Raw genomic sequence first — 23,857 nt, forward strand, 5'->3', positions numbered from 1 at the left:
TCTGGAGCTGGTTTGGGTTTGAAATGGCACAGCAGCAGGGAAAGATGATGACACCAGTAGCATCTTTTTTTTTTTTTCCTTTTGTTTTGTTTATTACATAATTTAAACATTTTGCTGATAAAGTTTTTTTCTTTTGTCAATGACCATTTTCTTTATATAGCAACAGAAGAAAAAAAAAAAATTAGGCTCCAAAACCTTTCACAAAAGTGAAATCGGTGGCATGGCAACTTCAGCCCTTCCCCCCGCCCCCCTTTTTATTTTCCAAAAGACATTTGGAGTTCATTTCTCTTTCAGCAAATCCCACTGTTTAAAATCAGAGGTTCAAAGACCCGCACCCAGGAGCTGCCTCCCACCCCAGCAGTGCTGGAAAGCCCCTTCCTCGCCTCCCCACCATCTGCGTGGATCTCAAGGGATGAGTTTTTCCATACCCACCCACAGAGGTTTTCCAAACCAGTCCCAGCATTGCCTGACCTGTAACAAACCCCCCTCCCACCCCGTCCTTGCCCCGTTCTGTGAGTTTTACTGAGCAGATACATGAAGGCGTAGATAAGACTAGTAAGACAGAATATACTCATCATCTCTATCACAACGCTATGTCTCTAAGGCATGCCGTCCTAACCACGATGAGATGGAAACCCAGCTGGCTTCCTGCACGTCCCATCTCGTGTACCTGAGGGAGGGAGGAGAAGGGGATCTGAGCTTGCTCTCAGACTTGCCACCTTCGCTCCTTCTTCGTCTCCTCTTTTGTTTTTCCATTGTCTTTTCTCTCTCAAAAGCCACCATCTTTCCTTCCTCTTCAGCTTCTTCACCTCTCCCAGAGGTTCAAATCCCTTTGTGTGTGTGTACGTGTGTGTACTCCGTCTCCTCCAGCTTGGAGCTAAGAAACGTGGGTGATGTCTGTGGATGTTTCCGGGAATGACTCCTGTGTTGGAGTGGAGAGGAAAAACAGGCTGGAAACCCGAAGACAGGGGACAGCAGAGGCAATGGATTTAGAGGAGTCTAGCTATCAGCTTATGTAGGTCGGGTGTTCACGGGTGAGCTACCCAGCTAGAACCTGTCAAAGCGTTAGCTCAGGGGGCTCAGCAGGATGGGGGCTCATCCCTGGAGAAGAAGTGTCCCTGCATGCTCTTGCCGCCCTCCCTGGTCTGGGATCTCTGTACCCCTCACCCCTCAAGGTATGTACGCAACTGCCTGGAAATAGCAGGGCTGGATCTGAGGGATTCGGCGTGTTTGCTGCAAGGACCTTGTATGTGCAGACTGTGTCATTTTGCCCAAGGTTTCTGCTGTTAGGGAGGTGACAGCTGCCTTCTCTGGAGGGGGCTGTGGCACACTTGCAACACAGAAGACAGCAGTGTCCAGCAGGTCAGCAGCGTTAGTGCAAAGCCTCATCTCTGGAGCTTCCAAAGAGCAGCTTGTGACTTTTCATAGGTGTGAAAAAAAAAATAAAGCCAGCTCTTTCCTTTCTTTGACCAAAACATCCTGAAATAGTCTCGTCCTTCATGTGTGTTGACACAGCACTGTCCCTTGCTGGACATAAGCAAAATGCCCTAGAATTCCCTAAGTCTTACCAGCCCAGGTATGTGGGGAATGGGCAGATGTCCAGGAGCTATAGACACTAGAGATGTGAAGTTGGAAAGAGCAAAGGGAGGGGGAAAGGTGCGGAGGAAAGCAAGACTGTACCTCCCTGCGGCTGTCATCTTTCAAGAGGCTGAGCCATCAGGACCAGCAGGGTCCTTGCACCCTGGGATACCCAGCAGGACTGCAGCCCACTTAAGTAACCCTCATCTCTGCAGGACTCAAATTATTCCCTTTTGCTCTATGCTACATGCCTTATTTTTTGGCATCTGGCTGACCAGGTTCCACCAGGCATGTCACAGGCAGGAAAGTAGGAGACTGGCTTGTCCCAAGGGTTGTGTGAAGTACCTGAAGCCAGTGTGGAAGGGCAAAAATACCATGCGTAAACTTTTCAAGGGCAGGAAGAGGGAGGGAGAGGAAGGAAAAATGGGAATTTTACAGCCAGCGTAGGGGAGCTGGAGGCTTGAGGATGAGGATGGACCCAGTCCCAGACAGCGCAGCCAGGCCTGGGGCAGTTCTCATCAGTGGCTCTGGGCCACCTCTTTCCCTCTTCCTCCTTCGCTTCTTGGCATTGTAAATGGAAGATCCCTTTCCTAGGGGCTGTAGGCTGTCTCTTTTGACATGGGGCTGGAGTAGAGCATCAGTCCTTGGCTTTGGGATGGGTTGGGCTCACTTGCAGACAAGGAGAAGTGAGATGTGACATTCCCATGGTAAATTATGCTGTGGCAGCAATGCTTGCCCCTTCAGAAACACCATCTCCATGACTTGTCAGGGCCAAGTGGAGGATTTTGGTGGCTGGGTTGTCCTACTGCTGGCCTGAGCAGGGTTTGCGGGGCAAAGAACTACCTGCATTACACCTGCCCACTGCCCACTAGGATTCACTGGGAAGCAGGGCATTGTGGCAAGAGATCTAAGGAGCTTGCACTACAACTATTTAATTAAAAAAAAAAAAAAGTCCACCTGGATTTGTTGAGCAAAGAGGAAGCCCCTGCTCTGAGCATGCTGGGAGGACGGACTGAGGGGACCAATTCCCAGTGACATACTGGGAGGGGGGATGGAGCTGCCCCCCAGTGAGCACATCTCTGCCCCCCTACTTCCCCGCACACAGCGGGGAGGACAGTTCCCATAAAAAAAAAAGAGACCAAACCATTCCCCGTGGGGCCGTGCCGCCATTCCCTGGATGTTGCTGCGCCGAGAGTGAGAGGCCATGGGGTAGGGAGAGAGATGGAGACACAGAAAGAGAGAGAAAAGTGTGATGGAGAGCTGTAGGGACATGGGACGACAGGGCTGTTCTGCTGCAGGGCCTCTGGCACTTAGCCGGAGGCGTTGATGTAGAGCTGGCTCTTGAGGATGTAGTCAATGACAGGCTGGCAGAGGTAATCCACAACGTGTCCATCCCCGTGCTGCAGGGCCAGTCTAGGGGAGAAGGAGAAGAGAAGGGTCAGAGCACATGTGGGAGGTTGGTGGGTCCCCTTCCAGGAATTAGGGCTTCCTGAGCAGGGGCTAGGGACTCTGTGGTGTTCCTGTGATTGGAGGGGTTGGCTGGGGGTACCCTCAGCGCCACCCACCTGCTTTTGGTGGAGCTGACGACCGACATGGGGTGGTTCGAGTCGTCCTTCACCACCAGGATGTTGTTCTGTGGGGGGAGAAAGAAGAGGTGAGCAAAGGGAGGGATGAAAATCAGTGTTTGCCCCACCCGTGCCTGGTTGGCCATGGGGATCTAATGTTTGGTGGCCACGCTAATGATCCCAGTTAGCAGCTGAGGCAAAACCAAGGGGGGAACTCTCCAGGTCCCATGTCCAGTGTCATGCTGGTGGGGCTGGGGGGTACTTCCAGGCTCTCAAGAAGGTTTAATCTCATGGAAAGTGTGTAGCAAAGGGCGACAGTGAGGGCAACAAGGACAGCAAAAAGTCTGAAGAGCGAGATGTATGAGGAGCAGCTGAGGTCCTGTGGTTTGTTCAGCCCAGAGCAGAACTGGCTGAGGAAGGGCTGGTGGCCGTGGCAGCTCCTTGCGGGGAGCAAGGGGACGGCACTGAGCTCTGCTCTCTGGGAACAGCAGCAGGGCCTGAGGGAATGGCATGGAGCTGTGTCAGGGGAGATTTGGGGAGTAGGGAGAGGCTCTGCCCCATGGGGGCCCAAGCTCAGGGAGCGCTGGGATGCTGCTCTCAGCCTCAGGGTTTGGGTGGTGCTGTGTGGGGGCAGGTGTTGGGCTCAATGATCCCTGAGGGTCCTTTCTAACTCAGGATATTCCATGATTCTATGGCTCCCTGACCATGTACGAATGCACTTACTTTGTACTTGCGGAGTATTGAGGAGTGGTTCATGATCCGGTCAGGGTCTGCTCCATCCCGGGGCACCACCACAATCCCAAACTCCCCGACAATCACCTCCATCTGGATAGAATTAACCCAAAGAGAGTTTTCACAACCTGCCAGGGCAAAATCTGCCACTGTCTTCCACTCCTCCCCCCCAAACTGAGCTGCACACCCTGTGAGTGCTTGGCAAAACTTGGATGGGGTTAACCTCAAATTTTCTCTTCCTGGACAACCTTTGGCAAAAACTTGGATTAATTAAGGAGTGGTGCTGGTGACACACAGAGTGATCTGTGGTGGATGAAATAAAAGGGAACAGGGTTAAACTCTGTTAATGAATGTTGAAGTTAGGCTTCAGGGAGAACTTGTCATGGTAGAAAGGGCAGCAGCAGCAGATGTTGCCTGAGGATGACATGAACTCTGCCTCACTGCAGATTGGAGTGGAGGAGGCAGCAGCTGCACTGCTGCACCAGCCTTGTTGTCTTTACAGCCCCTCATCCCTGGATTTCTTTGTGTTGATGTTAGTATGCACTAGTGTCGAAGATGGAGCTCTGCAGCTGATCTCCATGGCCAGGCTCTCCTCAGGGTGGAAGGGAAGAGGATTCCTGGGCTGGTGCATGGATCCCTGCACCCTCCTGTTTGCTGGAGCAGACTGCTCTGACCGGTGTGGGAGTTCGGTGGCTCCACCAGTGCTAACTGAAGCGTTTTTCATTTTTAGTAGTGTTTGAGATGGGCTCATATCAGTGCACTGAAATGTGCCTGAATCCTAGTGGGACACTGTAAAAGCAACCAGCATCAAAGCCAAACACAGAGCTCGCCATCTGTGTAGAGGTCATTTGCCATCTACAGGTTGGGTCTGCCTTTGCAAGGGAGGATAAAAGCAGCTTCTCCATCATTTGTCATGCGTTCTGCCATGTGGATGTGGTCTCGACTGCTCTCCCCCCATCTCACTGTAGCCATTATTGCAGATTGCTTGCCCACGTGTGAGATGGTGTCAGGCAATGTCTGGCTGAGGGGCTGAGACTATTTTGCTGCTCAGTCTTAATTCTTTTCTTCTTTTGTTATTATTTTACTTATTATTATTATTATTATTTATTCTTCTTTTCTTAGGTGCAAGTTGCTGTTATGGTTTTAATGGTCTTTCATTTCTAACATCAGGGCAGCACTTCTCTTACTTCAGTTTTTGTAAGCCAGGAGCGCAGAAGCCCCTGCTGTTCATGCAGCAGAGGCAAGTGATGGAGGTGGTGGGGACGCAGGGATGGCTGCTCCAAGCCTGGAAGACCAGGGCAGCACCTGGGGGGTGGTGGAGGGAGAGGGATGGAGCCCAGGGAAGGGGAGCAAGAGGCCCTGGTAGAGACTCACATCAGACTCATTCCAGAGGCCCGGGATGCAGAAGGACTCCAGCAGGTCACTGCCGCAGAGCAGGAGGATGCGGAGTTCTGAAGGAAGGAAGCAGAACAGCTCAGAGATGGGGGCAAATGGGGCTGAGCACTCCTCCACCCCCCTGCTTTCTTGCCATTCCATTGCTCTGCTCAAAGGAGTCCTCTCCCACCAAAAAAACATCCCCTGCCAAAATGAATTCTGCTAAAGATCCTACAGTCCTCCTTGCATTCCCAGTGGTGCTAAACAGAAAGCCTACCTTGAACTACCCTGTGCACTCTCCTGCACTGCTGGGTCATTGCTAGCACTGCTGTGGGCTGCTGAGCCACCTAGACGTGCTCTGAAGGTGTGGTATCCCATGGGATCAGGAGGCATTTCTTCATTTTTGGACACACATAAGTGCTTTGTGACCTGTTGTGGGGGCTTGATCTGCAGAGATATATGGAGCTTCACAGAGCCTTGGGCATGGCTGGATTCTCCTACAGCAAAGCTGAGCTGGACAACTGAATGATGAAGCACTGCAGCTTTTAGGATTTGTTTGCAAAACCATAGAGGAAAGCTACAAAACTGCCCAGGTAGGGAGGGGTGGGCAGAGGAGACTCAGAGCAGCTCAGCACTGCTCCCATTTCAGCCCCAAGCCATGCTGCCTAGCGCCAGGGGTAGTGGTGGTTCAGCATCCCTTGCTTGCCACCAGGTTTCTGGTGGTGCTGTGTGGTGTTTGGGGGATGTGTACTCACCAATCTCCTCGTATCTCATCACTGTCCCCAGGTTGGCATTTTCATCTGGGGGGGGAAGAAGAGAGGCGCTGGAGCCTTGCAGGGGATGCTGGGGAGGCAGATGGGGCTGGGGACGATGCTGTACTCCTGTACCTACCCACAAAGGTGAAGCGCTCCATGGGTGGGCGAACACAGCAGATCCGACTCAGGCTCTCTCCTACCTTCCCCAAGATCTTTGCTGAAGGCAGAGAAGAAGGAAAGTAAGATGGGGAGAGGTTTCATCCATGGCTGACTGCCCGTATGGAGCATGGGATGCTGCCATGCATGGGGACAGCAACTCCCACATCTCCTCTGGCAGATGACTCAGCCTTCAAATAACCAAATATCCCTCAGGCAGTATGAGCCTGCTGAGAGACCTCACCCAGGTCAGCTGAAAAATAAAACGATTGTTTTTTTCAGCTGGAGCAGGAAAGAACAGAAATACGCAGTCAGGAGTGCAGAGGGAGCTGGGCTGGTGTTCATCAGGAGCATGGAAACAGGTCGGCTTAACATGGAGTTATAGAAATCTTTTGTTAAATTTGAGACCAACCAAAAATAATTCTGAGTCGTGAGGCAGGTTGGGGACCCTGAGGCTGCAAGGAGCACAAGCACACTGCTATTCCCCATCGCCAGCGGTGCCAGCAAGCCAGAAAACTGCAAGGAGGGGAAGGGAACACTTCTCCACCATTACAGGTGAAAGAGGAGGAGCTCAGGAACGCTCTAGAGCTAGTGTTTGGTACCTCACTATGGGGTGTGAGGAACAGGTGGCCAGCTCCTCCCCTCCCTCCCCAGTGCCACCTACCTGCGGTGGGCTTGTTGGACACGTTGTTGTTCTGGTAGATAGGCTGCGTAGACTCATTCTGGGGCTGTCCGATCACGGGGGTAATGGAGGGGGTGTTGACATTGGAGAGGATGCAGCCGGTCACTCTCTGCAGCAAGGGAGAAGTTTAATTGTAAAGATGGCTTCCCCAAGGCTGGAGTTGCCTCCCAAAACCTTTCCTGCCCCAGAAGTCATCCCTTCCCACTGAAGATGAAGGTCATCATTAGTGACAGACCCACCCATCTCACTTTGGCTTTCTTGTGGCTTTATAATCTCACCAAATGGGTCTTGGGCTAGTAGGACCCTATTGCTCCTTTATTAAGAGAAAAAACTTGTTTGTTCCCTGCTGATCGGTGGTAACATAGGCAGTTGATCCAAGGGGTTCAATTTGCTTTCACAGGCAGGGAAGAGGAGCAGAGAACAACTGTGACAAGATGCCTTGCATACTTCTTCAGGTCAGGATTATGTCCCTTCTCCATCTGTCCCAGCCATGCTCTAGGCTTTGATATCCACCTCTGGGCTCAAGAGCCCAGCCAGGCAGAGGATGGTGTCTGCAGCCTGATTCTGGTGCAGGACATGAGGTGCAGAGGGACTCACCTTCATCAGGTCGCGGTGGTGCTCCAGCACGCTGCAGGTGGTCTGCCAGGTGTCCTGGTAGCACTCCCAGGGATCCACCCTGCAGGAACACACAGAGCCAGCAGCATTGGTTGGTGGCCGCTGCCTTTACGTCCTCACCACACCACCTCCTTCCTGCAAACCTTCCACCCAGCTCTCCCTGATGGCTTCATCCCTCTATGTCTCTTCCCTGTCCTGGAGTGGGAGAGAACCTGAACACCTGCCCATGCTCAGACTCCTCAGTACTCGTGACTCCCGATCCATTTGGTTTGGATATATCTGCATGTAGTGTGATCTTCCTGATGGCATTGCTGGTCTCAGCTCAGGCATGGGCTCCCGTGGACCAGGGATTGCTGCTCTGTAGCCCTAGCACCCCCTTCCTGCAGTGGTCTTTGTCACTCACCGGATCCAGTCGGAGGACTGCACGGCCAGCTGGCACATGGTCAGGCGGTGCCGGCTGGACACCAGGCCCTGGAACAATAAAACTGAGGATTAAAAGGAGGCAGTCCATAAAGATGGCATAAAGAAGAGCAGAATCTCCTCTCCTACTTTAGATTTTTTTCCTTTCCGGAATAAAACTCATTTGTATTATGATAAAAATTGGCTTTAAGATCATTTAACCAAAACAGCCCAAAGAAAACTAATCCCATCTTTTTGGATGGTAGCATTTGTCTTTGCTTTCTTATTTTATCCAGTTTCAGGCTCTCACTGCAAGTTTTATCTGAAGGCTGGCTGGCTTTACCCCTCTTCATCCTCTTGGAGGCTTTCTTGTGGCTTCTCAATGCTTAGCATTGCACGTGCAAAGAAGAGATAACAGGAGCGACTCACTGTCTTTCCATAGGAATCATGCACAGGAGAGACAATGCCACCGATGACGATGAACCGTCCAGTCTTGTGCAGGTAATCACGGGCTCTCTCTAGAGGAGGACAAGAGGGGATCAGTGCATTAACCCAATCCACCAAGCCCAACAAAACAAAAAACAACCCTCAGTGCTTTGAGACAAGGTAGAAAAACATCTTCAATAATGTCAGCCCCAGAGGCAGATATGAGATTGAAGAGGAGGAGTGAGGCCATTTGTTTTTGTTTTGGGGTTGCTTTGGTTGTCTGAGCTTGGAGTGAGCAGGAAAGGGCACAGGGTGCAGCAGGAAGGCAGAGAATTGGGGCGGGGGTTGTTCAGTCATCCCTGCTGACAGGGGCTGGTAGCGATGCTGAGCACTGGCCTTCCCGAGGACCTAAAAATACTGTGGGAAGGATTTATGGTGGGTGGAAAGGTCCTGGGCTCTTTTGGCTGACCCAGAGGAACCCAGCTGAGCTCAGGAGGTGATGCACAAAGCCAAGCAGTTCCCTGGGTGCAGACGAGTCCTTTCCTTTGGATGAAGAGCACCCCCAGGTGTGCCCATGTACCTGTGTCCCTATCTAAAGCCACTTTTCTTCTGCATTAACAAAAACCCGTGTAGAACTGCTTGGGCAAAATTATTGTGTTCTTTCAAGTTTTGACATGCAGAAAAAGGACTATTGTTCACAGAAACAGTTGTTGGGGCACTTAGAAGACAAGAAAGGCACTATGATTGCTGTGGACTTTTGTTTCCTGTGCTCTGAGCTGCCCTAGGTCCCGGGGACATCCTGTGGGACATTTGTTAGCCTTAATGCATCTCCTAGACTCACCCTAAACCCTCTTTCTGGCTTTCTTCCCAGTTGTTCTCTGTGCATGTTAGATCCCAGAGAAGTAAAAATGGGGTTAAATAATTAAATCTGTGCAGTGGAGCAAGGAGCAAATCTTGAATGCCTGAATTAGACATACCTAAAGCTACCCTGCCTGCCTCTGGGATCCTGGCCTCGAAGGGGTTAACACCAGCAGTTTGGCTTGAATCCTTTTCTGTTTTTCCCATCTTTGCTGGGTATTCCTCTGCCTGTTGAGATCCAGATGGAGCATCTCCCCCCACCAGTGGTTCTCACTGACCCAGCCCAACCCTGTGGTATAGGGTCACCAAGGGGGAGAAAATGGGTTGGACAGGGTGCTCTAGAGAAGTAGAGATAGTGGGTGGGATTTCTGGGAGGTCATCCCCTTTTGTGCGTGCTGGGATGAGCACCCAGGGTAGTGATGGAAGAGCCAAGGACCAAGGGACATCCCTGTGGTTGAAGGCCACCATTCCTGGGGGCACTCTCTCATCCTTTCATTTGCAGCGATACTAGGTCAGCGCTACTGCATAATTATTGCTATGCATGGTATAAATTATGTACATAAAAACAGTCTACGCAGAAGCTTTAGAGCCCCTTGTGCCTACTCAGGACCTCCAGAAACACTGAACCAGTCCCCACAAAGGCCTAAAAGGAATCATAGGGAAAGAGTGGCAGCTTCTCCCTCTTGGATGCTCCTTGTATGCTGCTAGTGATGTTAATTGCCTTCCCATCACTACCTTTACAATTAATCAGTCAGAAAGGGGGAAAAAGTCTTTTTTTTTCTGAACCTGACCTTTCTGACATCCTTCACAGAAGCTGTGTCCTGGTACCTCTTACAGATCTTTTAGAAAAGACAGCACAGAGTATACATCTTGCAATTAAAATAGAAAAAAAAGAAAGAAATTCACTAACAAAAAACATTATCGATTTTTCAATTAACGCATCCTCTCATTAGTCTCTGCTTTGCCTTGGCTTGAATTTTCCTTACCTAGAGAAGATTGAGGTCAATGATCTGTTCACCTCCAAGCCCTCTCATTCATGTACAGCATCTTTCTAACATTTACTCCAAGGACAATAAAATGGTATGTATGTTACCTCTGCTTCGTGGCTGTAAAGGTGACCAAAGCTCTTAGTTGGCCTTGAGTTTTTGGTGGCCAAATCCAGCAGCTTCAGGCAAGCATCAGGAATATGAGACAGAAGATGAATATCATGGGGCAGAACACGAATACCAGGGGACAGAATGTAGAGGCCAGGACAGTGATTGGGGACCTGGGGCAGGTGGCTTTAGGGTGCCACAAAATTGCAGTGTTAGCTTGCAGCATCTCAATACATTGGTGCTATAATCACAAGACTGCATTAAAGCTTTGTGTTTCTTAACTGATTCAGTTTTCTTGGGCTGAATTACTCTTCAGTGCATAGAGAAAGCTACAGGCAGCCGTTGCCACGCCTGTCCAAACACATAAGCTTATCCAGCTCTGAGTATCATCTTCTGCACAAGGCAAGACAAAATTACTTTAGATTTTCATGGTGTGGTCTTCCAGCCCAAAGTGGTGCTTTGCATTATGTGGGGTTGATCTGAGTCACTCTGAGCCAACCCAAGTGTTATTTTCTGGGTTTTGGGGGTTGGAAATGGGATGCTGGTTTTGGTGGGACATTGCTTGGAACTGTTAGGGCTGTTCTGATGTTTTGATGCTTTCTCCAAACCCCCAGGTCATTCCACACTCTCAGAAAAAGCTTTTCTAGATAGAGCCTGTTGTAATTTTAGTCTAAAACATTCTGCTTTTGGAGACCAGGTTGAAGACTCCTTTGTGCCATGGCAGTGCCAAAGACAATGCAATAGCATTGTGTTCCTCTTCCCATCTTCATTCTTTACGGTCAGATGTCCATGCAGCTCCCAGCCTTATCTCCCTGCTTGCTCAAAGATTTTTGCCTGGGAAAAATATCTTCTTTTTATGGATAAGGATTAATGGTTCCTCTTTTTGGTTAGTGTTGAGGGTTATTATTTTGGCTTAGGTTTAAGGGTTTAGGGCTAACAATTTGTGTTAAGTTTAGGGGTTACCCTTTTGGGTTAGGGTTAAGGGTCAAGGATTAATCTTTTATGTTAGGGTTAAGGGTTACCATTTGGTGTTAGGGTTAAGGGATGATGCTTACCATTTTGCATTAGGATTAAGAGACACTTTTGGGTTAAGGTTTAGGGTTACCAATTTGTGTTATTGTTAAGGGATATCCTTTCTGATTAGGGTTAATGGTTAACCTTTTGTGATACCGTAAAGGGTCTCAGGGTCTGAGTCCCAATTCTGCTGGGTTTCTGGACTGTTGCCGTTGTGATCAGCCTCATGGCAATGTTTCCAAACCAACAGTTTGCTTGCCTTGGGCTGGCATGGGAGAACTGGTCCGGGCTGAAATGTCCCCAGCCCAACCTTCCTCCCCTCCGCCATGGAAGCATTTTGTGTGTTTTTGGCACTGTCAATGTTCTGCAAAACGATGGTGAGGCAAGACTGATCACAAGGTGCTCCTCAGGGCTACAAAAACAATAAATCATTATGTTGTCCAGATCACATAAAAAAATCAGCATCCTGCTTCCCTGCTAGGAAATCACTGCTTATTTAAGAGACGTTTCTTTTTGGCGATTCTCACTGAGCATATTTAATCGTAACGCTTCTGCTCCACTGGTGTTTCTCCATCACCTAAGCTGCTGTTAATGAAATCAAGTATTCCTTGCACTTCGTTTTTCAAGGTGTGAATTCAAATGCCTTTGTATCAGATTCATGTGCCTCCCTAGGAGTTCCTTTTTCTCCTTTTTATTCTTATCTTTTATTTATTTTTTGCAGAGGAAGAGATGCCGCCCATGGGATGCTACAGGGACAGCACTGCAAACCCACAGGTGCCGGCCCCCTGGCCAAAGTACCTCCTCCTGCGGGGTGAGTGACCCAGATACGCAAGCATGATGCTTTACCTATCTAAATCCTGTCAGGCAAGGAGCCAGAAATAATTCTCAGCCTAATTGAGTGATTTATATAAATATATATATGACTCTGAATGCCAAGTCAGGGATATATTTGTGGCTACATCCATTCGGGCCTTCAAAAATGCTGAAAAATGAGATTACCGTGGCAGCAGGCTGGGGTAGTTATTGAGGCTGAGGTGTGGGACAACACTGTTGTCCCTCTGTCTCTGGGCTGCTGCCAGTGAGGCTGAGCCCCCTCCAAGCTGTCCCCATCCTCACCACGGAGCCTGGCTCCTGTGCCTCCTGCCCTGCTTTCCGTACTCCCCAGGAGCCGCAGTGAGTCCCTGAGGGCCAGGATGACGCTTCTGCTACAGAAACAAGCCCTGGCTGCCCTCCAAGGAGAGCTTCCCTTTCCAAAGAAGCAGGAGGAGGGGGAAGAAATATCCCATTAAGCCCCATAATGCTTAATGATTTTCATCTCCAAGCTAATTGCTCTGTTACACTTCCCCCCCAACCCTGTTAGTCCATAGCTGCATCTAGGCATTGCAGAAATAAGAAAATTGGAAGGGACTTTCATGGTAAGTGGCTTCAGTTGTTGCTGCACTTTTCTTTTAATGGCTTTTTGTAGGCATAAAAAAGAAATGGCCAGCAAGTGCCTTGAGAACAGAGGTGGAGGCTGTGTTTTTAAAACCTGCAAGCCCAGCTAGATGCTCCACCTGTGCCCAACTGCCTGAGGGACAACAAGGGGACCAAATCCACCACCACCTGCTCACCAATCCTGGCTTTGGGACAAAATAGTGAAATTAGAGACTTAAAAAAAAAAAAACAAAACAAAAAAAACAAAACAAAAAACAGAAGAAAAGGAAAAGATTGAAGGCTGAGTCAGTTCACAGCAAGCTGTCCTAGAAATAGCAGAGCATGAGACCCAGTGGACAGGGAGCCAACCAGTTCCAGTCTATCTGGGTCCACCAGATGATGCTGTCAAAGAGCAGCCTATCTGGTATTACTCAAATCCAAATTTAAATCAAAGTCATCCCAGTTTTTTCTCTTATCTCAGGAATAGAGTATTGCAACAGGATGTGTGCGAGTAGGCACACAGTAATTGGGGAAAAAACTCCAGTTTGTGGAAACTGAGAATATGCTCTAGAGGAAGAGTCTATTATCTGGCAAAGCAACCCACGTCAAAGCACTTTTCCCAAAATGCTGACTTATCCTACAGTGGAGGGAAGGAGCAGATGGAAGCAGGAATTCCCCATCAGCTGTGTGCAGTGAGTACAGAGGGCCATTATGGGGAGCTTGTGTTGAAGCTGTTACCAGCTCCTCCGGGCAAGCACTGGGCCCACTTTTCCATCTGGCACGTGGTTAGCATGATGCTGTCACTGTCACCATTTATAGCAACCTCTGGCACAGGTGCCTATAGAGGCTGTGGAGTTTTCCACCTGGAGATTTCCAAATCCACTTGGACATGGTCCTGGGCACACTGCTCTGGGTGGCTGTGCTGGAGCAGGATGGAAGCAGATGGACCCGAAGGTCCCTTCTGACCCCAACCATTTGCAATTCTGTGTGATTCTGTAATGAGACACGATACCATTTTTTGCCCAGAGAACTTGATGGGAAAGTCCTCCTGGCGAAGGACAAGGTGAATGTGCTCAGCACCTTGCTGGATCTCACCTGAAGCACAGGCAGCCAAGTCCTGCCAGCCATATTCACCTGATGCTTGATAGCCACAGCTGCTCCCTGGGTGGCTTGAGGTGTTGGTGGTGGTGAGGAAAGAAGTCTCACCACTGCTCCTGGCCATCAGCTTGGAGGGGAGCGATGGCTGGTCTGATTTGCTGCAGGAGAAAGGCAGGGAGCTCTTTTCTTCCTTCCAGCATAGTATTTTCTCATCGTTTAGAGATAAATGTGCCAAAATGATTACAGATGAGCATTTGAGAATAAATGCCCTGAGCCCACTGAGCTGGAGCACGGAACAGTGCAGTATTGTGCCCTCCCAAGCAGGAAGGAACTGAAAAAGGTGCTGCAGGGATACAGCAGTCTTGTTTTGCCACAAAACCCATCAAATTCTTTGCCTGAAGCAGGGGATGAGTGTCACCACTGATGGCTACTTTTGTTGCTGCCTGTCTCCCAAGGGACATCCCACCGACTTTTTCAGGGCAAATGCTGGTCCACAACAGAGCTCCATCAGTTTCCAGCATGAATCTAGCCCCAAGCTTGTATTGCACGGCTGTATCTCTGCTTCAGCTAGAGCCTAAATATCAGTAACCAAAATAAACTCTTTGGTAAACAGAGGAGAGTGTGTTCCAGCTATTCCCAACAGCTTGCTTTAGGCATGACTTCTATTGCCTTGGGCCCACAGATAGAGTCAAGTAGGACAAGCTGAGCTTCAAAGGGCACACGACAAATATTTTTGCTATTCTTTCATGGAAATGGTTCTGCTCTGCCTCTATCAGGATAGTGGTGGATGTAGGAGAGGTGCTTTGCTGCTTGTCCTCAGAGAGGTGTTGGTTCCCACTGCAGGGAGCAGGGATGGATGCCTCCATGCGCTGGGGGCAGTTCTAAGATAGTTCTTGAGAACCCCTTCTTCTGCAAAACACGTTAGAAATGTCCTTGCACCAAGCAAAGGAGCTGAGTGTTGCCACACTCAACAGGAGCTCGTCTCCTTCCACCCCAGCCCCAAGGCTTTTCCTGTTTCATCTCCCACCAGAGCGAGCCCTTTAGTGACACCACAGTCTTTGCTGGGCTTTCTCCATCCACAGCACCTCAAAAATCCAGCTCTGCTTGGGTAGGTGATGGTGGCACTGGGGAAGCACTTCTGTTTAGAGGTTATAAACACCAGAGAGAGCGTGCTCTCCTCAAAATCCATAGGTGCCCTGGCTTCACCTTCCTCTTAGGTTGGCTTTGCTTTCCTAGAAGCACCTGCTGGCAGAGATGAAGTGATGCATCCAAGGTGACATGGGAGATGCGGGTGCCACTGTTGGGGTGCAGTGCTCAGGTGATTGATGTTCTCAGCATCCCATGGGCACTACCCAAAAGTAACCCAGAAAGCCATGCAGGAGGTGTGAGCCTCTCAGTGAGCAGATGTGGTTTTGAAATGGAAGTGCAGACCCTGGTTCTTATTGGAATAACATTGTAGGATTGGATTTCTGGGTTTGCTTGCGTTTGGTTGAGGCAGGAGGTGTGTGGCCCATTTCAGGAGGTGGCATTGTTTTAGAGACAACACGGTGCCTCATCGACCGTAATAAATACTGCTAAATATTTAAGGGCTTATCAATATTTCAGAAGAATCCTTGAGTGGTTACTGATGGAGTTTAGTCAGGTGCTGGGCAAAGCTCCTCCTCTCTGTGGGTCAGGAGGATGGAACAAGATGCTTGAGAGGTCAAGGGGTCAGTGGGCGTTCCTCCATGGTGTTGCAGAGCCCAGCACAAGTTAATGTAAAGGATGCTGAGCTGGGAGCATGGACAAGTGGAGTTTTCCCTGCTACAACTTCCAGCGTGTAATATCTCACTCAGAGGATTATAAACAATATTTGTCCTTGCTTGGCTGATCCTTCCACTCCCCTGAGTCCAACAATGCCATGCCAGTGCAGTGGGGAGCAAAGCCGTCCTGAGTCCCATTGGCAGCTGCAGTGTCCTACAGAGAGTCCCATCAGCTACCTCTAGCTCATTGATCGCCGGAGCTAATTGCACATTCAGATCTTGGAGCAGAGGTGAAATGGAAGCACAAGGCAGCCTTCACTTCTTGCTCGTGTCGCAGACTGCAGAGATAAAGCCTTTCAAGACCCTGCATGAGCTTTTTCTAGATGGGGAATTATGCTCCTGGCCCTCTGCAGATGTATTTGCATTTAAGGAAAAGGGGACAGGACAAACTGTCCCTCCGCTCACATCTCTCGCAGCCCTGTTTCAGGCAGCAAAAGGCTCATTAAACAGCTTTGCACTTTGGTTGTCTCAACAAGTAAGAAAATGTGATTCTTGAAATTCAGGCTATAGAGACAACACAACAGCAGTGAAAATCCCAGCCCCTGCTTCTTCCTCCCTCTTTCCTTACCCAGCTTGGCCCCTTTATCTCCAAAGCCTGTTTACATAATGCAGCAGAGCTCAGTGCTGTGCCTTTGGAATAGCTGCTTTGAATAAGCAAGGAGCAGCCCACTGGGATTTTTCATTGCTCAAATTCTCTTAAGAAGCAACGCAATGGAGAGTTTTACTTTTGATGGCTGAGTCCTCTTTCATTGTTTTTTATCAGAAGTATTTTTTACCAGTCTACTGACTGGAATACAAGCTCTCCTCAATAACAGATGCAATGCAGGATATAGGGAAAATTCAACAAAGAGAGTAGGGAAGGGAAGATAGTGGCTATTTACTGAATGTTGGGACTTCAGATTCACACAATGCATCAGCTTTGTTTTTCTGCATGCATCCAGGACTTGGCACTGTGTGAAAGGGATTGAGTGGACAAAACAGATGTAAAGCATGTAGGGTGCTGAGAGTCCCTGTGAGAAGACCACATCTGAACAACATGGCACAAGTTGCATCCACAGGGCTGAGGCAACACAGCAGTCAATAAACCAGACTGCAAGAGATGATAGTCTAGATACAGACAGACATTATAGATTTGATTAAATGCACTATCAATGCTTGATAATGGAAAAAAAATTGTAAATAAAATCAGATGCCTGTGAGACAATGAAATAACTTCATCACGGTCCTTTCTCTGGGGTTTGCCCAACGCGCTGCCTCTGAATCCAGTTCTGAGCATCCCCCAGCCTCCAGGCAGCTGGATCTCATGAATGCCAGGGCTTGAAACCACTCTCTGGCAGGGCAAAGAGGCCAAGGAATGCTCTGGTAATTGAAGGTTGATGAGCAGAGGAGGAAATGGTAATGGGGGAGTGGGCATGTCAGAAAGGGTCAGGTTAGATAGGTGGCCAAGCTCTGAAGTTGAAACAGACTGTGGATAGAGTGGCATAGAATTTTATCAGTAAAACTGAAGTTGGTGTGAAAGGTCATCCTCTGGAAGCCAGAAGGCTGCATGTGAGAGGACAGGTTGTGTGGAGTTTCAGAACTTTATAGAGACAGAAGCAAATGTCAAATGTGCCAAAATGGAGAATTATTGTATTTGCAGAGAAAATTTTTGTTCTATAATTTAAGAAAGGAAAAAAAAAATCTATATCAAAACATGGCACTTTGACTGATCTGATATTTGTTCCCCCCTCCTGAGGCCCTGATGTTTCAATCTGCAGAAATCATCAGAAACTTCCTGAACTTCACACATTCATGTAACAGGCCAAGCCCTTTCCCATGAAGTACTATGAAGAAACTCACTCAGAAAAAGCTTTTCCCTTCAGATTTTTTTCTCTCCAGGCCAGAAATACCCAGAGAGTGAACCATGGTGATCCTGAAGCTTTTGACCTTGCACAGGGACGCCTTTAATTCCAGCATCAAGCCCAAGATTGCCTTCAAAGTGAATTGTACTTTGTGGTTGTTGTTTTTTGTTGTTGTTTTGTTTGTTTAATGTATTTAAAATATGCTTTCTACCTTGCCCAGTGGTTTCATGCTCCAGAGAAGGAATCCATGGTGTTGGAGTTCCCTGTGCTGGGGCAAGGTGGAGAAGTGATTTACTTGTCAAAGCAAGCAGGCACTCGTCACCTGGAGGAGTGCCAGCACAGGCTTCAGTATATTTACAGCACTGTGTGGATTGAATTTTGCTTTTGACATTGGCCTGTTGGCTTTTGTCCTTTGGGTGGCCTTGCTTGCATGGAGAGGAAGTAGCAGGAAAACTGCAGTGGGGCCAGAGTGGGTCCACCACAGGGCAAACTCAGTCTGCTGCAAGGGAAGAGGACTAAGCACATACCCAGAGCTCAATGTCCAGTGCTAGAGGGAAATTAAAGAGGATTTATTTAAGTTTGACCCCTGCTTTCCTTCTCCATGCTTCTCTAAACTATAAATGAGATGATGGATTTTCATCTCAGGCTGAAGCCAACCAAGCCAACCATTATGTTAAGTCTCATAACATGTTAATCTTATGCCTTTCCTTCCCCTAGCATTGTAGGGTGAGTTTCTTATTGCCACAGAAATACAGAATATACAACTCAAAATTGTGACTCAGAACATACGTACATCTCAAAGCACATTTGATACCACAAATAACTCAGAGTGTTTTCGGGGCTATGTGGGTGTTGTCACAACCCTTTAATATGGATGGCTGTACAGCACAATATCTTACCTCCTTTTATATTATATGTTACATTTGTATTTTGTATTTATATCATTATATTTGCTTTATATACAGAGATGTGAATCAGGCTCGTTTCATGAGTCCCAGTGACCCAGCCATGGAACTGGAAGAGTGCAGATGGAGCCCTATTGAGGTAAGTTCTACTCCACACAGATGCAAGGGTCAGTCATGGGCTGCAGCTTCAGGTCTGGGGTTGTAACAAAATCCCAGCTTCCTGGGAACTCAAACGTAAAGATGACACTGAGTCTGAAGTTGACATCAGGAGAAAAAATAACAACAAGGAAACCTTTTCCCCACTAGAAAGGACTTTCAAATAGCTAACGCATCTCTTATTCGGACAAAAATCCTATGGACACAGGCTGGGCTTTGGCCTGAATAAAACATGACAAGATCCATACTGAGAACTGAGCATGCAGTGGTATGTCTATAGTAACACGTCAGTGCAAATCTTATATATCCTCTAAGCTTAACAAATGCCATGACTTAAATAGATCAATTGTATCTCTTTAAATTAAACAAATGATCCTAACTGGCTCATGAAGCCCAAATATTTGTCTGAAAACAAAGACAATCATTTTGCACAAATTCAGCTGTTGGAAATATAATATTTACAGGATGGAGTACTGGTTTTGCTAGGCTCTCATAGCACAGAGCTAAAAAAGTAACACAAGTTTTGGTCAGGATTCCCTTGCCCTCATGTGATTCTTCTTTTAGACATAGGAATGGGGTGGTGGTGGGGGGGGGGTCCTCAAACAAAAATGGATGGGGGTTTAGAAGTCAGTTTCCATGTAGATGACCCATATATCCCTATTCAGGTATCTCAGAACTTTATAGGCCAAGATCTCTCCAGGACATACAGAACAAAAATTCCACATCAAGCCACGTCTTCCTGAAAGATTTCTGAACCTTGATTTTAAGCCTTTGAATGACAGAGAATCCACCAGGTACCCAAGTGCCTTTTCTTACTTGTTGATTAGCTTTGCTCAAAAGCATGCACCAAATTTCCAGTCTGAAGTTGTGTGGTACCCCAACTTGTTCCAGTATCTCATCAGTCCTTCCTCTGCTAAGTAAAGCAGCCTCCTTCCCTCACACATCCCTCCCCCATGCAGATACTCGTAGGCCATGATCTAGTCGCTCCTTAACGGCTTTTGTAGATCCAGACTGAGCCTCTCTCAACTCTCACCATAAAGCCTGTTTCCGGAGCTAATGTAATTCTTGTTACTGTTATTCCAGGAAGGGTTTTGCTAATGCAGTATGTAAAAATAATACAACCTATCTTCCTGTGCTTGATATTCCTCTGCTTGCATGCACAAGGATTGCATTTGTTGCTTTATTTACAGCATCACACCATTCATATTCAGTGGGCTGTGTACAATCATTCCTCAGTTCTCGACAACATCACTGTTTGGCAAAAGACATTTGTTTGCCTATTGTTTATATTTGATGTACATTCCTCCTTACTGGACACATGACTTTGCATTTGACCTCACTGTTTGAGCAAGATCTTTTTATCAAACAGCCCAAGTCAGGAAACACAACTGGCTCATTATCATCATTAATTCCAATTATTTCCACTTTGTGATCATTGGCACTTTTTACCTGAAGGAATTATATATTTTATTTCAGGGGACTGATAAAGGTATGAAGAGCACTGGGCCAAAAAAATTTAAAAAAAAATAATAAAAAAATCTCATTTAGAATCTGAAAATACACACCGCGTGCTGTTATTTCACGAATCCTTATTTTCTAAAATAAATGTTGTTACTTGCATTTAGTCCAGTGAATATGGGTCACACTGATATTTTTAGTATTACTTTTCTTAATCAGAATGCCATCTAGGACTAAATAATGTGGATTTCAAAATCTGTTTTATCAATTGTTACTTCTATTGAACAAGTCTCGGTAATTTCATTTAGTTATGTTTTGATTTTTAAATAGTTCCTCTTGTTCCTTTTTGTTTGCAATTGTTTTTAGATTAGGGGATATAATTTTTTGAAGTTTTCATTGTATTGGTATCCGGGAACACAATCTGCTTGCACTTACAAAATGAAATTACATTGTGATCTTTTCCATCTAGAAAGCTATTATTTTCTAGGCTGCTGACCATCTCATTATGATCTATAAAAACAAAGCCTGATGCAGAAATACCCCAAGCTGATTTCAATTAATTTTCTTCTTAGAAATCTATGTACAGCTTATAGAAACCCTAGGGATGCTTCCCCAGCAATAGCAGGAGACCTTCAGCATCTGCTCCCCAGCCTGAAATCTCCCATCAGACATCAAGGATGGTTCCTCTCTCTGCACTCCAGGAAGGTATGTTAAAAGAGCTGATCTTTCTGCTCCTGTTTCATTTGGTGGTCGATAGTGGACACTTCACAATAACAGGACCCCCTTCCTCAGGTAAGCTGCTGCTTGTATATGGATCTCAAGGCATTTCAAGCTTTATCTGAGTGGTCAGTATTTATGTCATGTCAAACTGCCTTTGACAGAGACTGCCCTTCCTCTCTCTCACCCTTTTTCCCTCCCTCCCTTCTGTCTTGCCTGAACAGGCTGTAGCAGTGGTTTTAGCATCTACATCATTTGGATCTCATGGATGTTCAGTAATATCAATCATCTCACCTGAAGGTTTCCAATTCCTTTGACTCATTATCAGCTGAAAAGCTGGGTAGTCTAATATTTCAAATGACTGCCTGTGATTTCGTTCACTTCCAACAAACCTGGCTTTAGCTGCTTGGCCCAGTCCCTCCCTCCCCAGCCAGGGAGGAAATAAAAGTGCTGCAGAGACCGCAGACTTGCAGACCCTACGGATGAGCAGCAGCTTATAAACACAGCCAAGAGTCCTTGCCAGAACCGAACCCGAGGGTTTTGTGGGGGCAGGAGCGCGACAAGGGGAATGAAAGCAAGGAACTCTCGCAGCTTACGTGAAACGCAAATACAACCCAAGCCTGGATTTCAGCCTTTCTCCATGACACAGAAATCAGCCATCTCGCCTCCTCTCCCCATCGTGGGGCCGTTTTCCGCGGTGGCCGCCCGTTGATGGCGAGGCCAGCACCGCGCCACCACCTCCTCTCTCGGAGACTTCATCACCATCCTCCGCGGACAGCGCCCGGCCGGCCCGGCCCCGAGCCCCCCGCCTTGAGGTGCCTCCGCTCTTCCAGAACCACCCGCCGCGGACAGCGCCCGGCCGCTGCGCCCCCGGAGCCGCCCCGGCCCTGCGGTGCCGCCGCCCCCGCCCGCGGCTCCTTCAGCACCACCGAGCGCGGACAGCGCCCGGCCAGGGAGCCCCCGGGCCGCTCCGCTTGGATGTGCTCCCCCCTGTACTCCTCTCGGTGCCCCTCTAGACCCCAGGGATAGTCCCCAGCCCCTCCCCGACCCCCTACCGCTGTCCCGACGGGACTCACCGAACATCTGGATGTGACCCTTGGTGATGGGGTTGAAGGTGCCGCAGGACAGCAGGATAACGTGGGTCTTGGTGGTCTCCGTCATGGTCTCGGCCCGGCCCAGCCCCAGCCGCTTTTTGTGTCTCGGTGCGGCTGCGGCGGCGGGAGGGAGGGAGGGAGGAAGGGAGCGGGGCCGGGGCGGGAGAGAGGGCGGGGCCGTGGCTGCGGGAGCGGGGACGGAGCAGGGACCTCCCCCCGCCCCCGCCCGGGGCTGGCGCGGGCAGCCTGGGGTACACAGAGCCCGCCGCGGGCACGAGGACACGCGAGGGTCCAAGCTGGTTTGTGTACGCACGCATAACACAGGGACACAAGTGGACATGCGTTGCATCAGCCGCCCGGGGAATGGGGGCAGTGGGCAGGCACCCCCTGCATGCACCTGCACGAATTCGGTGTTTGGGTGCAGCCACGTGGCGTGTCCCTCCACAGTCCTGCTCAAAGGCCCTGGAGACCCCAGCCATGCAGCCATCACTGCACGCCCTTGTCCAGGGCTCCAGAGCCCCCCACCCTGGGGGGCACTAAGCACTTCTCTTTCACCATCTGAAGGAAGTGAAATTCCCATAGATGGGCCAAAAAAAAGTCTTTACTGCAAGGTAAACTAGTACGAGACTGACTAATTGTCTTCATTTCTCATTTGTGCTCCTTGAGATGGAGCTGTGGGTAGTTGCCTTCAGCCACTGCCCAGAGGCTGTCTCCAGCTGCTGCTTCTCCCCATTTCCCAAACAAAGCCTTTTCTCCCAGCAGGGATTTATTTGCTTCCACCCAGTTTTCCTTTCCCTTCCTCTACCTGTTAAATCCATTGCTCTCCTCTGTTACACCCCCTAGCAATATGCAGGGCAGCCCCCCTGGGGAAGGAACCCAAGAAGTCATTGAGTTGCTCGGGAACCCCTAAATCCTTCAGGTACACATCTGGATTAGCTCAGCCATTAAGTTAAATGTACCTCGTGCCCCTAACACATGTGAAGGGCTAAGAGTGCCCCCAAAACACTGGCAGGCCAGGGAAGCAGACCCCCTTTCTTCCACAGGTTGTGTGGGGAGAACAGTGTTAAAAAATTAAATGAACAAATAACATCATCAGGAAAGACATGGTGTGCTTTTAGGTTGCCTCAGCAGTGGTGCTATGCCTTCTCACTAGCTGTGTAAGGACATCTGATGTTTCAGAGAATGTGGTGAGATCTGGAGGTTTGTGCTGGGCTCTTCTTTGTGCTGTACCTCCTTGCTTGTCTCAAAAGGGAGAGAGCCACTGCTTCAGAACATGCAGTGACTCTCTGCAGTTCAGTGCCACGTAGCTCTGCCTTTAAAACTACAGCCTTCAATTAGCATTTATCAGCCTCAGGGTGACAGCAGAAAAAGAGGGCATTCCTCAAGCCTGTCTTGGTCATACTTGTGTGCTCATGCGTGTGTGTTCTTGTGCGTCCATCTTCGTAAAATTTGTTCTCCTTTTTTGGTTAAAAGTTAGCCAGCAGCATCAAAAGTTACCAGTGGAGGCTGAGGGGCAGATACCTCTTCTTCAGAAAACAGGCTGAGGAATGGCATCATGACCTCCCCGTGCTTGAAAAAAATGAAGTGCTGGTGAGCTCTTCTACACTGAAGCACTGATGAAACATCAGCACCTTTTTTTGTTTGTTTGATTGTTTTAGTAGGTCTGTTTTCCACCCAAAGCTGATTTAATATGACATTGATTTCTTCCCTTAGCATTTAACAAGTGAAGTGCCTGAATGTGGCAACCTCACACACTCAGTCCCCTCTGGGTGGGAGTGTGACTGCTGGATGAAGCACTGGAGGGGCACTGGGTGACCTGAATTCACAAGTTTTTGGCACTGAACTAGGAGGTGGCTCTGCACAAGCTCTTTTCCACATTGCTCTCATCCTGTTGTGCATCCTTTCACAGGAAATAAACTGAAGCACAGGCAAGACACTCGAAAAACATTTTTTTTTGCTAATCCTAACCCTATTCCCACTGTATTTACATAGGAAATGCTTGTGCAGAGAGTCTTTTCCTCATGGCCTTCCACAAGAGGCACAACCTGCACCGGCAGGAGCATCAGGTGCTGCTGTTAGGTACAAATGGAGAAAATGAAAATATGTGCTTCTCTGAGGAGCGCGG

General features: G+C 48.5%; 1 protein-coding gene across 1 annotated transcript; it reads right to left on the minus strand.

Annotated features, from left to right (window-relative positions):
- NMNAT2 (nicotinamide nucleotide adenylyltransferase 2) lies at positions 96-21,851 on the minus strand. The gene is made up of 11 exons (XM_021404520.1): positions 21,715-21,851; positions 8,286-8,374; positions 7,861-7,928; positions 7,440-7,518; positions 6,825-6,951; positions 6,141-6,221; positions 6,005-6,049; positions 5,250-5,326; positions 3,867-3,968; positions 3,144-3,211; positions 96-2,991 (listed from the first exon to the last, which is right to left on the minus strand). The coding sequence occupies exons 1-11, from the start codon at positions 21,797-21,799 to the stop codon at positions 2,889-2,891; spliced, it is 924 nt and encodes a 307-aa protein (XP_021260195.1). The 5' UTR covers positions 21,800-21,851; the 3' UTR covers positions 96-2,888.

The sequence above is a fragment of the Numida meleagris genome, chromosome 7 (genome assembly GCF_002078875.1).
Source record: "Numida meleagris isolate 19003 breed g44 Domestic line chromosome 7, NumMel1.0, whole genome shotgun sequence".
NCBI lineage: Eukaryota > Metazoa > Chordata > Aves > Galliformes > Numididae > Numida > Numida meleagris.